This window comes from Mobula hypostoma, chromosome 6 (genome assembly GCF_963921235.1).
Source record: "Mobula hypostoma chromosome 6, sMobHyp1.1, whole genome shotgun sequence".
Lineage (NCBI taxonomy): Eukaryota > Metazoa > Chordata > Chondrichthyes > Myliobatiformes > Myliobatidae > Mobula > Mobula hypostoma.
The window spans coordinates 185,543,995-185,558,341 of record NC_086102.1 but is presented as its reverse complement, the minus strand read 5'-3'; the positions used below and the strand labels follow the sequence as shown (position 1 = coordinate 185,558,341).

At 42.9% G+C, this 14,347-nt stretch overlaps 1 protein-coding gene across 1 annotated transcript in view; it reads right to left on the bottom strand.

Annotated features, from left to right (window-relative positions):
• Positions 1-8,473: 8,473 nt before the first annotated feature.
• Positions 8,474-14,347, bottom strand: part of LOC134347747 (secretin receptor-like) — an 87,563-nt gene continuing 81,689 nt past the window's right edge. The window contains exons 12-13 of the mRNA XM_063050153.1: positions 11,621-11,662; positions 8,474-11,509 (exon numbers count right to left, since the gene is read on the bottom strand). Coding sequence (XP_062906223.1) covers positions 11,324-11,509; positions 11,621-11,662 — 228 coding nt within the window. The 3' untranslated portion in view covers positions 8,474-11,323. The remainder of the gene's footprint in view (positions 11,510-11,620; positions 11,663-14,347) is intronic.

The following is a 14,347-nucleotide window of genomic DNA, read 5'->3' as shown; positions in this document are numbered from 1 at the left end:
ATTGTTAGGTTTCCTGGTTTTTCTATTGGCCCTTTTAAGAGCCCGATTGATTTCCTTCACCTTTTAGCCTTAGCTTTTGGGACCACTTGGTGAAGGAAGCCATTGAAATAAAACTAGAAAAAAAGAATTTTAACAGAGACAAACGTCTTGCTCTAAGTAAATACTGGAATTCAATTGTAAACAAAGTGGGACCGCAGAAACCTGATTGGATGAGGCCAAACCAATCCGGAGGGACAGGTGAAGGGGGTATATATACCATTGGACTAGACTTGCCCAGGCGTCATCCCTGATATCGATGGAAGAGTTTGTCATCGAAACGTTGGTTAAAATTGATACTTGTACCCGGCTGGAAGCCCAAGAAGAGTTTATTTATCTTTAGTATCTCTGTGCAATTGTCCATTGTCTCTGTAGGCTTCAAGGCAGTTACCATAATTTGAGCAGCTAGTAATGGATCTTCCACCTTCCAGCTACATTGGACCCTTTCCAGTTCACCTACCACTCTAACTAGTGCAATGATGACGCATGACTTCAGGATTGAATGACGTCCATTTAGAACATAGATGCAGAGAAATTACTTTAGTCAGAGGGTGGTAAATCTGTGGAATTTGTTGCCACGAGTGGCTGTGGAGGCCAAGTCACCTGGTGTATTTAAGGCAGAGATAGATAGGTTCTTGATTAGCCAGGGCATCAAAGGGTATGGGGAGAAGGCAGGGAAGTGGGGATGACTGGAAGAATTGGATCAGCCCATGATTGAATGGTGGAGCAGACTCAATGGGCCGAATGGCCTACTTCTGCTCCTATACCTTATGGTCTTATGACAGCATAGCCTCAGCTCTCCATTCCGTCCTGTCCCAGCTAGAAACTAATGCCTCAGATGCCCAGTTGTTATTCATCAACATCAGCTCGTCGTTTAACACAACCATCCCTTAGAGGCTAGTAGATAAACTGTCCTTCATGGTTTACTCAACACCCCTCCCTGTAAAATGGATCTTGGATTTCTTGACGAGAAGACCCGAGGCAGAAACATCTCAAGCTCCATCACACTGAGCTGTGTGCTCATCACTACTCTTCTTACTGCTGACTCACAAATCACTGCCAGCACCAGCTCAGGTCGCACCATCAAATTCACTGATGGTACAAGAGTGATGAGTCGCACGTGGACCAGACAAGAGATCATTGTGGACTTCAGAAAGGTGCAGGTCAACCACTTCAATGGCTCTACCGTGGACAGAGTGAAGAGCACAAGGTTCCTTGGTGGATGATCTAACCTGGACCCAAACATCTGCTCATTAGTCAACAAGGGGGCAACAGCATCTGAGGTGTGCAAGGTTCCCTTCTCCATTCTAACAGCTCTCTGCAGGAGCACCAACAAAGGTCTCCTGTCTGGCTGCATTATTGTGTGATACCGAAACTGGAAGGCATGGGACTGCAAGACCCTGCAGAGGACAGTCAAAACCACTGAGAGGATCACTGCTGAGGCCTCCGTTCCCACCCCCCCCATATGTGACACTTCAAGTTCAAGTTTATTATTATTCAACCTTATACCACCAAACAAAACAGCATTCCTCCAGATCAAGGTGCACAACACAGCACATATAACTCACACAAATAAAGTGATATTACCACAAATAATAAGATGCATTTATGACCCAAGTGAAAAAGTAAACAGTACAACACTACTGGCACTTCATGTGAGATGAGACCTGGGTGGTGGCAGTTAGTTCGGTAGTCTCAAAGCCGGGGGAAAGAAGCTATCCCCAGGCTGTCATGGCCAGCAGCATTGTATACAAAGGGCCTGAAGCATTGAAGAGGATCCCTGCTACTCATCCCACAGTCTCTTTGACCTTCTACCATCAGGAGGGAGGTACAGGAGCATCAGGACTAGGACTGCCAGGCTGGGTAGCAGCTTCTTCCCTCAGGCTGTCAGACTAATGAATACCCTGTCACCACTGAGGTCTTGTCAGTGGGTCAGCACCTGATAATTAGACATATTAATAAAGTCTCACTTCAGCCCCCTTTGCTCCCTAAGAAACAAACCCTACACCTCAGCTACAATCTTCAAATCACAGCAAAATGTTGTTAAGACTCCTCTGCATCAATTTCAGTGCAATCATATCTTTCCAGTAACATAACTGGAACAGTACAGAGTTCTTCAGTTATGTCTTTTATTGTTGCATACAGTTTTAATATAATCTTCCTGTTTGTCTTTTTGCTTATCTTATTTGTCTGCCCTATGATCTTTAAGGGTCTGTGCATATATACCCCAAGGTCTTCTGTTCTTTAACCTTAAATTCTTCAGTGTTCTTACTTCTGAGGACCTGTCTTGTCCCCAGTGCCTCTACTTCTTTTACAGCTTGCCTGGTAGAGAGTATATTGATTGCCTGCACAACAGCCTGGTATGGAAACACCACTACCCTTGAACAGAAAATCCTACAACGTGTAGTGGATTAGGGCCAGTCTTTCACAGGTGAAGTCCTCCCCACCAATGACCACATCTGCAGAAAATGCTGTGACAGGAAAGCAGTGTCAATCATCAGGGACCCCCACCACACAGCACATGCTCTCTTCTCATTGCTGCCATCAGGAAGAAGGCGCAAGAACCTCAGGACTCACACCACCAGGTTCAGGAACAGTTATTACCCCTCATCCATCAGACTCTTCAACCAAACAGGATAAATTCACTCAACTTCACACACCCTAGGCTGGCTGGTGGCATAGTGGCATCAGCGCCGGACTTCGGAGCAAAGGCTCCCGAGTTCAAATCCAGCCGGCTCCCTTGCACGCTTTCCATCCGTGCTGGGTTGAGCATCGAGCTAGAAACTCGGCCTCATAAAAATAAGAAAGCCTACTAAAAGAACGTCGTCATGACAGCATCCCGATGACTCCACTCAGAGTTAAGGGCTTTCTTCTTCTTCTTCTTCACTCACCCTATCATTGAATTGTTCCAACAACCTATCCTACGGACTCACTTCCAAGGTCTCTTCAACTCATTTTCTCAATATTTATTGCTTATTTATTTATTATTATTATTTCTTTCTTTTTGTATTTGAAATATTTGTTGTCTTTAGTATGCTGATTGAACAACCAATTTGGTGCGATCTTTCATTGATCCTGTTATGGTTATCATTGGAGTCATAGGGTCATAGATAAGTACAGCACAGAAACAGGCCCTTCAGCCTATCTAGTCCATACTTTAACTATTTAAACCGCCTACTCCCAATGACCTACACTGGTACCATAGCCCTTGATATCCCTACTATCCATGTACCTATCCAAACTTCTCTTAAATGTTGAAACCGAGCTCGCATGGATTACCTTGTGCTGGCAGCTCATTCCACACTCTCACGACCCTCTGAGTGAAGAAGTTTCCCCTCATGTTTCCATTAAACTTCTCACCTTTCATCCTTAACCCATGACCTCTGGTTGTAGTCCCACCCAACTTTAGTGGAAAAGGGTTATTTGTATTTGCCCTGTCTACATCTTTCATACTTTACGATACCTCTATCAAATCTTCCTTCAATCTTCTATGTTCGAGAGAATAATGTCCTAACCTATTCAGTCTGTCCTTAAAACTCAGGCCCTCCACACCCAGCAACACACCTGTAAATTTTCTCTGGCAACACACATAAAAGTTGCTGGTGAACGCAGCAGGCCAGGCAGCATCTCTAGGAAGAGGTGCAGTCGACGTTTCAGGCCGAGACCCTTCATTTTCTCTGTACACTTTCAACCTTGTTTACATCTTTCCTGTAGGTAGGTGACCAAAACTGCAGACAATACTCCAAATTAGGCCTCACCAATGTCTTCTACAACTTCAACATAACATCCTATCTTCTGTACTCAATACGTTGACTTATGAAGGCCAATGTGCTAAAAGCTTCCTTTATGACCCTATCTATTTATAACTATTACGGATTTATTGAGAATGCCCACAAGAAAATGAATCTTTGGGTTCTATATACGGCGACATACATGTATTTTGATAATAAATTTACTTTCAACTTTGTTCCTTCACACCACAGGGTTATAAAAAAAGTACAGCACAGAAACAGGTGCTTTGGCCCATCTAGTTTGTGCTGAACCATTTAAACTGACTACTCTCATGGACATGTTCCAGAACCATAGCCTCCACACTTTGACTATCTATGTACCTATCCAAACTTCTCTTAACCGTTGAAATCAAGCTCGCATGGTCCACTTGTGCTGGCAGCTTGTTCCACGCTCTCACGACCCTCTGAATGAAGAAGTTTCCCCTCCTGTTCCCCTTAAAATTTTCACCTTTCACCCTTAACCCATGACCTCTGGTTGTAGTCTCGCCCATCCTCAGTGGAAAAAAGCCTGCTTGCATTTACCTTTTCTATATTCCTCATAATTCTGTATACCTCTATCATATTCCCTCTTGGTACCTACCTCACAGATCCCTGGATTAAATTCCAATTGCGATTTTTTTTGTTGAGATCATCTGTGGTTTTATTCCTGTGAATTACACAGCAAGGTGTTGTATCATCAAATTTCTTTTCATCCTGTATCTTCATCAATGTTTTTATTATTTCTCAATATCATTATCTAATCACAAAAACACAAAGGAGCTGTGGAACCTTTCTGGTAAAGGATGATGCCAAGTCAAAAAAAATCACTTGTCAACCAATAAACTTTCACTTCTTGTTTCTGAGCTAATTTGGTGCATTCCTTTGGTCACCATCTACTTACTCATTTCTGACAAGCCTGCCTGTCGGAAGCCTTGCTAAAATCCAAGCACACTGTTCCTTCATTAACAAGAAAGTTGATCAGACATGCTGTTCCCTTAAAATGCCCAGATTGACTGTTCCTGATTAATCCGTGCCTTTCCAATGCGTTATGTAGATTATAACATGGATTAATGTTGGTTTGCATATACCTTATAATGTACAATTAACTGCTATTGAACAAAAGATCCTTGACACATGAATGTTTGTTTACGCTTAATACAGGCATTTAAAAGTGCTCATATTTTCCATTAAGAAAATACTGATTACACTGGACAACAAAGATTTTGCTTCCTTTCAGCTTGTATCTTAAGGATTTTGGGCCGCTGATCATGAAAATCTTCCTAAAATTTCGCTGTCATGCACCATTTTTAAAAATCGTCTATATTTGTTATTTCAATTTATAATTCAAGTCAGGATAACTGATGCCAAGATTAAGGAAGGCATTTTTTTGGTCCACAAATCAAACAGGCCATTAATGACAGACAACTTAAAGGATTTCAGGTGGGTTGGACAAAATCACATGGGAGGCATTCAAGGATGTTGAAGAAGATATTCTTGCCAACTACAGAGCACCAAACTATGTGCAGCTGGTTGACAACATGCTTCAAGCATACATGACCATGAAGTGCAACATGTCACTAAGGATTCATTTTCTGTATTCCCATTTAGACTTCTTCACTGTCAGTGAAGAGCATGGTGAAAAGATTACACCAGGACATTGTGGTCATGGAGAAATGGTATCAGGGCAACTGGAATCCATCAATGCTGGCTGATTGTTGTTGGACATTTAAGTGAGAAGCCTCAGAAACTGATTACAAATGAAAATCATCAACAAAACATGTTTAGCTTTGTTGAACTATTGCAAAGTGTCAGCACTGTTATGCAATTAAATGCAGTATATTCAATAAAACTTCTGCGTGGATTGTCACCTTGTCATGGTGGAGAAGCTTGTGTGGTTCTGTGATCCCGAGAGCAATGCCGTCTGGAGCTATGCTCCTGGCAGGGTCACCCATGGCGGTGAGGTCGAGGGTGAGGTCCCTGACAAAGAACAATCCAACCAAGAACTCAACGGTGGAACAGGCGGATGAGGTTACCTCGAACTCAACGGCTGTGAAGGCGGATGAAGGCTGCAACAAATCCATCAGCTCCAATCGTCATGGTTTCCATGCCATTGGAATCAGTTGGTTTGTGAAGTACCATGTGCTTCTTGGAGTGCAAGATCAAGTACACGTTAAACAGATACGCGCACAGGCGTCTTCACCCTGTAGGCCACTTCTTTAGAATGAAGACCATCATCCTCGACCTCGAGGGATAGCCACGACGACGATTCAATAAAAGTTAATTTCTTACTTCTCCAAGTAGTCTGAAACTATATTTGTATTCAGCTTCAAGCACTCTATCATAAACCAAAAAAAAGAGGAAGCAATACTCTTCAAAAAAATTTGTTGTTCAATGTTACTTTTCTCAGACTTCCAGACTATAATTTTTAAGGAAATCTTGAATAACTAATCATGTAAGAATTTGATTAATGACATAAAAAAGTTACTATCTTGCAAATTACTGTTAGCTCATACTGTGTATATCATGTGAAGTTACAAGGAAAAATAAGATTAAGCATCATCAATGCTAGAATGAGGATATGTTATATCAGTATTAAAACAAAAACCTAAAATATATTTTATGTTAAGCTTTAACCAGAAATAGATCTACATAAAATAGGGATCTATGGCCTATGATCACTTGAAAAGAGTCTGTCCATTTGCACCTCTAGAGTGATCCTGGACTTCCTGTCAGATCACCAGCAGGTGATAAGAGTAGGCTCCCTCACCTCCACCCCTCTGACTCTCAATACAGGAGCCCCTCTATACTGGGCTGTGTACTAAGTCCCCTCTTTTACTCCCTGTATACCCTTGACTGTGTCACCACCCGCAGCTCCAATCTGCTAAATAAATTTGCTGACGGCACTACACTGATTGGCCTAATCTCAAACATTAACGAGGTGGCCAACAGGGAAATCATCTCTCTGACACAGTGGTGTCAAGAAAACAACCTCTCCCTCAATGTTGCAAAAACAAAGGAACTGGTTATGGATTATAGGAGGAATGGAGATAGGCTAACCCCTATTGATATCAATGGATCTGGGGTTGAGAGGGTAAACAGCTTTAAGTTCCTTGGCATCCACATCACCGAGGACCTCACGTGGTCTGTACACACCAGCTGTGTGGTGAAAAATGCACAACAGCACCTCTTTCACCTCAGACGGTTGAGGAAGTTTGGTACGGGCTCCCAGAACCTAAGAACTTTCTACAGCGGCACAATTGAGAGCATCCTGACTGGCTGCATCACTGCCTGGTATGGAAACTCTACCTCCCTCAATCGCAGGATTCTGCAGAGAGTGGTGTGGACAGCCCAGCGCATCTGTAGTTATGAACTTCCCATGATTCAGGACATTTACAAAGACAGGTGTGAAAAAAGGACCCGAAAGATCATTGGAGACCTGAGTCACCCCAACCACAATCTATTCCAGCTGCTAGCATCTGGGAAATGGTACCACAGCATAAAAGATAAGACCACAGGCTCCAGGACAGCTTCTTTCACCAGACCATCAGACTGATTAACTCACGCTGATTTCAGTGTAGTTCTATGTTGCATTGACTGTTCTATTTATTATAAATGATTATAAATTACTATGATTGCGCATTGTACATTTAGACGGAGACGTAACGTAAAGATTTTTACTCCATGTGTATGAAGGATGTAAGAAATAAAGTCAATTCAATTCAAAAATTCTTTGCTTCTCACTGTAAATTCTCTTCACATAAATGAAGTAGTGCTTAGAGTGTATCTTGAAATAATTCTAATGGGAACTGTTACTGACACTGCAATGAGAGTCCGGCTTCATCACACAGCCAATATTCTAACAGACCTTTAAAATATTTTTAATTCTAATGGGTAAAGCTGCCTGCTTATCTCCAGTTCCTTGCCTCTCACCATGGAGAAAATATGTTGACTTAACATTCATCGGCCGAAAGTGGATGAGACTGTATTTTACTATATTAAATTTCAGTTTTTTCCCACCCACCTACCTGCACTTTGCAACATTCTGCTCTTATCTAAATAACTAATTTTGCATAAAGTTACATTGAGTTTGAAGATCAAATGGATCTTATTGAACGATGGGGCAGGTGGGAAGGGCTGTATGGATTACAGGTGTCTCCCGCTTTTCGAACATTCGCTTTACGAAACCTCACTGTTACGAAAGACCTACATTAGTACAGTACCCTGTTTTCGCTTTCAGAAGGTGTATTCACTGTTACGAAAAAAAATTCAGCGCGCGATAAAAAAACATAATTCTGATTCCCATTCCTATTCCAACATGTCGGTCCATGACTGTCTCTTGTGCCAAGGTGAGGCCCACCTCAGGATGGAAGAACAAAACCTTATATTCCATCTGGATACTCTCCAACCTGATGGCATGAATATTGATATCTCCTTTCGGCAAGCAAATTTCACACCACTCCCCATTTCCTTTATTCCCCACACTGACATTTTACTTTTCTCACCAGCCTATTACTTCCCCCTGGGTCTCCTCCTCCCTCCCTTCCTCCTATGGTCCACTCTCCTCTCCTGTCAGATTATTTCTTCTCCTGCTCTTATTTCCCATCCAGCTGGCTTCACCTATCACCGTCCAGCTATCCTCTCCCCTTCCCCCACCTTTTTATTCTGGCATCTTTCCCTTCCTTCTCACTTCTGTGAAGGGTCTCAGCAGAAACGTTGTCTGCTCATTCAATGCCCTTGATGCTGCCTGACCTGCTGAGTTCCTCCAGCATTTTGTGTGTGTTGCTTTGGATTTCCAGCATCTGCAGACTTTCTCCTGTTTATGATTTGCCTTTCATCGGATAAGTGTTAAGATCTGGTATTGTGTAAGTCAAATTTCAAAAAATTTTACCGGCACCCACCTTAATCACACCCCCGCCAATAATTCACTAGGAAGTTTGTATGGCCACATTAGCACCGTGTGAAGGAAAAGGACAATCTTGCCAGGATTCAGCTGGATGGCTTTTATGAGACTGTCACGAGGAATCAGGCCTGACTTATAGGGACCGTTTGAGTAAGCTTGGTGGGTATGAGACTGAATGGTAACTTCGTAGATGTGCAAAAGATCATGAATGGCATAGAGCTGGTGAGTGCACTTTTACTCAGGGAAAGACAAACAAAAAAACTAGAGGACGTGGACAACAGGTGGTGACCATAAGACCCTAAGATGTAGGAGCAGAATTAGACCATTTGGCCCATTGAGTCTGCACCACCATTTCATTATAGCTGATCCCTTTTCTCCCTCAGCCCCAATCTCCTGCCTTCTCCTGCATCCCTTCATATCCTGACTAGCCAAGAATAATCATGTAGAACATGCACTGCAGATACTTGTTTAGGCAACCCTGATAACAACGTCCAAACTAATGACTTTTACTATCAAAAAGGACAAGAGCTTCATGCATATGAAACCACCATCACTAGCAGGTACCCCTCCCAATCCCACACAATAAATATATCTAATTACTGGAACTCTCTTCCCTATCAGTGGTGTGGGAGGATCTGTGTGAAAGGACTGCAGCTATTTAATGTGGCTGCTCACCTACTGAAGGGTAATACAGAATTAGGCAATAAATGCTGGGTTTCACAGCACAACTACTTTCTGAAAAATGAAAATTATTCCTCCCATTTAATTACTGTTATATTTGATAGATCTATAATTACAAGTTTAATGATTAAAGTCTGTCCTGAGCCTTGTGGCCAATCAGGCCGGTTTCTGTGGCGTGAAGCGACTGAGAGTACGAGACTCCCCCCCGGGATAGGACGCCAGTCTATCATGAGGTTAACCCCCAGTATTCTTGCTGGTACCCATTCTCAGCTGGGTAGACTGGAGCATTGTGTGGTTAAGTGTCTTGCTCAAGGACACACACACTGCCTCGGCCGAGGCTCAAACCCACGACCTTCAGATCGCTAGTCCAAAGCCCTAACCACTCGGCCAGGTGCCACAGAAGTTACATAAGACACTAGTAATTACAAGTTACTAGTGTCTTAAGATTGTCATGGCTGGGGGAGGTTGTGGGGACAAGCTCCCACTACCTATTAAATGCTCTAATGGCGAGCACCTCAAATAGCCTCTGACAACCATGTCCATCTCCTGGCCTTCATGTGTAGCTTAGCTACTAAGCCCAGGGGAACTGTTTCTACTGACAGGACAAGGGACAAAGCTGGGTTACTGGCGCCTTAAAACCAGTCGCTTCAGGTAGATGGGGCTTGTCAGCCGTGGTTGGCAGCTCATGTAAGAGAGGGGAAACTGTTCTCAAGCTTCCGCTGCTTTGCAGCTATACCCACTCACGGGGAAGGCTTCAGGAGTAACCTCTGAGGAAAAAATCCGGAGCTGGAGTCCCTACACTGAATTCGACGTTGACTGGCAACCCCTGCGACACTGCTGGTGCTAAACTGTATCAGTCTCCGCCGTTCTTTTGGATTCATCAGCCACGTGGAGAGGGGAGCCTGGTGCATGGGCATCAGCTTGCTCTCCGTATCGTACTGCATGGGCTAGGACACAGCATCCACGGTCAACCCCAGTCCACAGAGGGCCTACTACTATTTATCACTCAGGGTGTGTTTTCAAGAATGAGAGTATTAAAATCAGTGTTAAGAAGATCATTATAGCATTATAGGTAGATAGGATAATAGGACAGCCATGTTAGAAACCTGCCTGAGGGCTCAGCCTTCCTTTGAGACTCCCATAGTGATGAAATGGTTGAAGTGATATTGCTGTGGATTAGTTTGGAGAGGATGCCAGTGAGGTCTGGCGTTGGGCATTGAAATGTGAGGTTCAGGGCAGCATCCTAGCCAGTGCAGAGAATGTAGACTATCACTGGGGACTAGCACCAGCTACAGTGGATGTTGACAGACCAATATGTCTATCTCATCCTCACCGGTTGGTTCTGATGGATCTCCCTCTTGCTTTCCTTGTCTACACAATTTATCCCATAGGCTTCCCTATGTTGACAAAGGCGATATTATCAATGAGTTAGTGTTATGACTCTCTTTTTCTAAAACATGAACCACACACATTTCTGGCCAAAGGTTCCCAACCTGGGGTTCATGGACCCCTCGGTTGATGGTAGGGGTCCACGGCATAAAAAACTTTGGGAACTCCTGCTTCAGACATTACCAAGTTTGACTGGAAAATAGTTCAACAATACTTTACAAAATACCTGCTCCATAAATTTATAGCTAATGGATAGAACAAAATGAATGTAACTTGCTTGCATACAAAATATACATGTGTATAGTCACACATAATCCACACATGCATATTTTGTATATCTGATCATGACCCTTCTTAATCAGAATAACAATCCTTAATAAGCATTTAACACAAACACCGACTCACCAGGCAAACCATTTTGGGACAGTTTATACTTCCCAGCAGATCTGTCAAGCCTGGCACCTGATCTACAAATAGCAGCATTATGTATTCTCAAATTGTTCACAGTTAAGTAAATCACTTGAACTACAATATCATATTCGCTCCTTTAAAGAACATTTGATTCCTGGAAAACAAGTTCTTGTTCCTTGGAAGTGGAACTTGTCAGCAGAGATGCCCGTGTCCCACCAGTCATTCCACTGCTCATTATGGAACTGTGTCGGTTTTGTGAATCAGCAGCTAAATATTTCTTCTGCTTCCACCGTCTCCATTTTTTTTTGATTTCAGTTTGAACCTATGTGTAAATAGTCATAATTTATTGATAGGAAGGTAGAATCATGTTGATTGTTTTACGGAAAGAAGTGATTTTGACTGTGGGTAAGCATTGTTTATTAAAGGTACTCACTTCGCCATTAAGGAAACAGTAAAGGACTGCAACAGCGGAGCCCTATGGGTTAAAAATAAACTTTATTAATGGTTTGAGATATATTCTCATTGATACATGTATTCATCTACAAAATGCATCCATTCTTGGAATAATCTTAATCTGCAATTATTTTTAACTGGAATGGAATAGGTTTCCTTCATGTACCTCTAAAATCCTCCAGGAGGACCACAAATTTGCCACAGTTTGGAAGCTTGCATGCCTCAATGACCCAGAGAGCTATGCTGGCTGGAGTCAGGTCTTTATGTTTTGGCTCTTGGAAGGTTCACCCATTCCTAACAGGTCAAAGGGTAGAGGCCAGACTAAGAGTGGTCCACTGGTCCTCCAGGTTCGGGGGTTCAGCTCAGGGCTAACAACAGTCACTGGTTAAAAAAATTGTTATGGAAACAGCATTGAAGAATCCTTTTACATCTCAGTGTGCGAATATTCCTGAGTCTTCACCCAGGAGTTGCATGACTGTCAGTAGTGAAAACCGAGAAGAACCTACTGACACGATGAAGGAAGCCCTGAACAGCACCAGAAACAGAGGGCTTTCACTGCTGCCAAAAACACCAGCAGCACAACAGACAGACAATAAGTAAGTGACTTCTGAATCAATTTGTCAGGTAATCTGACAGGATGGACAGGACTGGCAGCTCAATGTTCTGTTGTTTTAGACATGATGGGGGGGGGGCTTTAAAGCATTACTCATCAGGGAAAATGTCACAGTAGTGCTCAGACTGGAGGGCCTGTCTATTGAAGCTATATGGGTAGAACTGAGTAATAATTAAAGGATGACCACGTTAAAGGGACCGCAATACTACGTTAAGGAATGCCTAGCGTTCCATGTCCAGACCACATTTCGGGAAATCTGATCACTTAGCTGTCCTCTTCCTACCTGCAAATGGGCAGTGTCTAAAGAGCAAGGCTCCAGAGGTAAGGACAACAAAGAGGTGGTCATGGGAGGCAGAGGAGCAGTTTTGGGATTGCTTTGAGTTGGTGGACTGGGCTGTGTTCAAAAACTCATCAGAGGATCTGAACCAATACATTACAGTTGTCACGGACTTTATAAAAAGATGTCATAGATGAGTGTGTCCCCGCAATATCATTCAGAGTCTCTCCCCAACCAGAAGCCCTGTATGAACCATGAGATCCGCAATCTGTGATGGCTAGATCAGTGGCATCCTGGTCTGGTGACCAAGTAAAATACAAGAGCTCCTGGTATGATCTCCAGAAAGCCATCTCGTATGTCAAGTGGCAATTTATTTACTTATTTTTCTTTTTATATTTGCACAGTTGTTTCCTTTGCACACTGGCTTTTTGTCTGTCCTACTGGGTGCAGTTTTTCATTGATTTTATTGTGTTTCTTTTATTTACTGTGAATGTCACAGGAAAATGAATCTCAGGGTAGGAACACACATAAAAGTTGCTGGTGAACGACGCAGGCCAGGCAGCATCTCTAGGAAGAGGTACAATCGACAATTCGGGCTGAGACCCTTCGTCAGGACTTATACTGTCAGGGTAGTATACTGTATGGTGACATACAGTGCCTATAAAAAGCATTCACCTCCCCTTGGAAGATTTCATGTTCTATTGTTTTACAACAATGAATCACAGTGGATTTAATTTGACTTTTTTGACACCGATCAGCAGAAAAAGACTCTTTTGTGTCAATGTGAAAACAGATCTCTACAAAGGTGATCTAAATTAATTACAAATATAAAACACAAAATAATTGATTGCATAAGTATTCTTCCCCCCCTTTAATATGGCACACCAAATCATCAATAGTGCAGCCATTTGGTTTTAGAAGACACATAATTAGTTTAAAGGAGATCAGTTTTTGGAGACCTGTGTACAGACAAGGTGTTTCAGTTGATTGTGGTAAGAATCCACCTGTATCTGGAAGGTCCAACTGCTGGTGAGTCAATATCCTGGCAAAATCTACACTACGAAGACAAAAGAGCACTCCAAGCAACTTTGCGAAAAGCTTACTGAAAACCAAAAGTCAGGAGATGGATACTAGAAAATTTCCGAGTCACTGAACATCACTTGGAGTACAGTCAAGTCAATCATCAAGAAAAGAAAAGAATATGGCACAGCTGTAAATCTGCCTAGAGCAGGCTATTCTCAAACACTGAGTGACCGTGCAAGAAGGGGACTAGTGAGGGAGGCCACCAAGAGACCTAAGACAACTCTGGAGGAGTTACAAGCTTCAGTGGCTGAGATGGGAGAGACTGTGCATACAACAACTGTTGCCTGGCTGCTTCACCAGTCGCAGCTTTATGGGAGAGTGGCAAAGAGAAAGCCACTGTTGAAAAACACTCACATGAAATCTCAGCCAGAGTTTGCTAGCAGGCACGTGGGAGACTCTGAAGTTAGTTGGAAGAAGGTTCTATGGTCTGTTGAAACCAAATTTGAGCTTTTCAGCCGTCAGGTTAAATGCTATGTTTGGCGTAAGCCAAACAGCACACATCCTCAAAAACACAACATCCCTACCGTGAAGCATGGTGGTGGCTGCATCATGCTGTGGGGATGCTTCACTGCAGCAGGCCCTGGAAGGCTTGTGAAGGTAGGGGGTAAAAAGAATGCAGCAAAATTCAGGGAAATCCTGGAGGAAAACCTGATGCAGTCTGCAAGAGAACTGAAACTTAGGAGAAGATTTGTTTTCCAGCAAGACAATGTCCCCAAGCATAAAGCAAAAGCTAC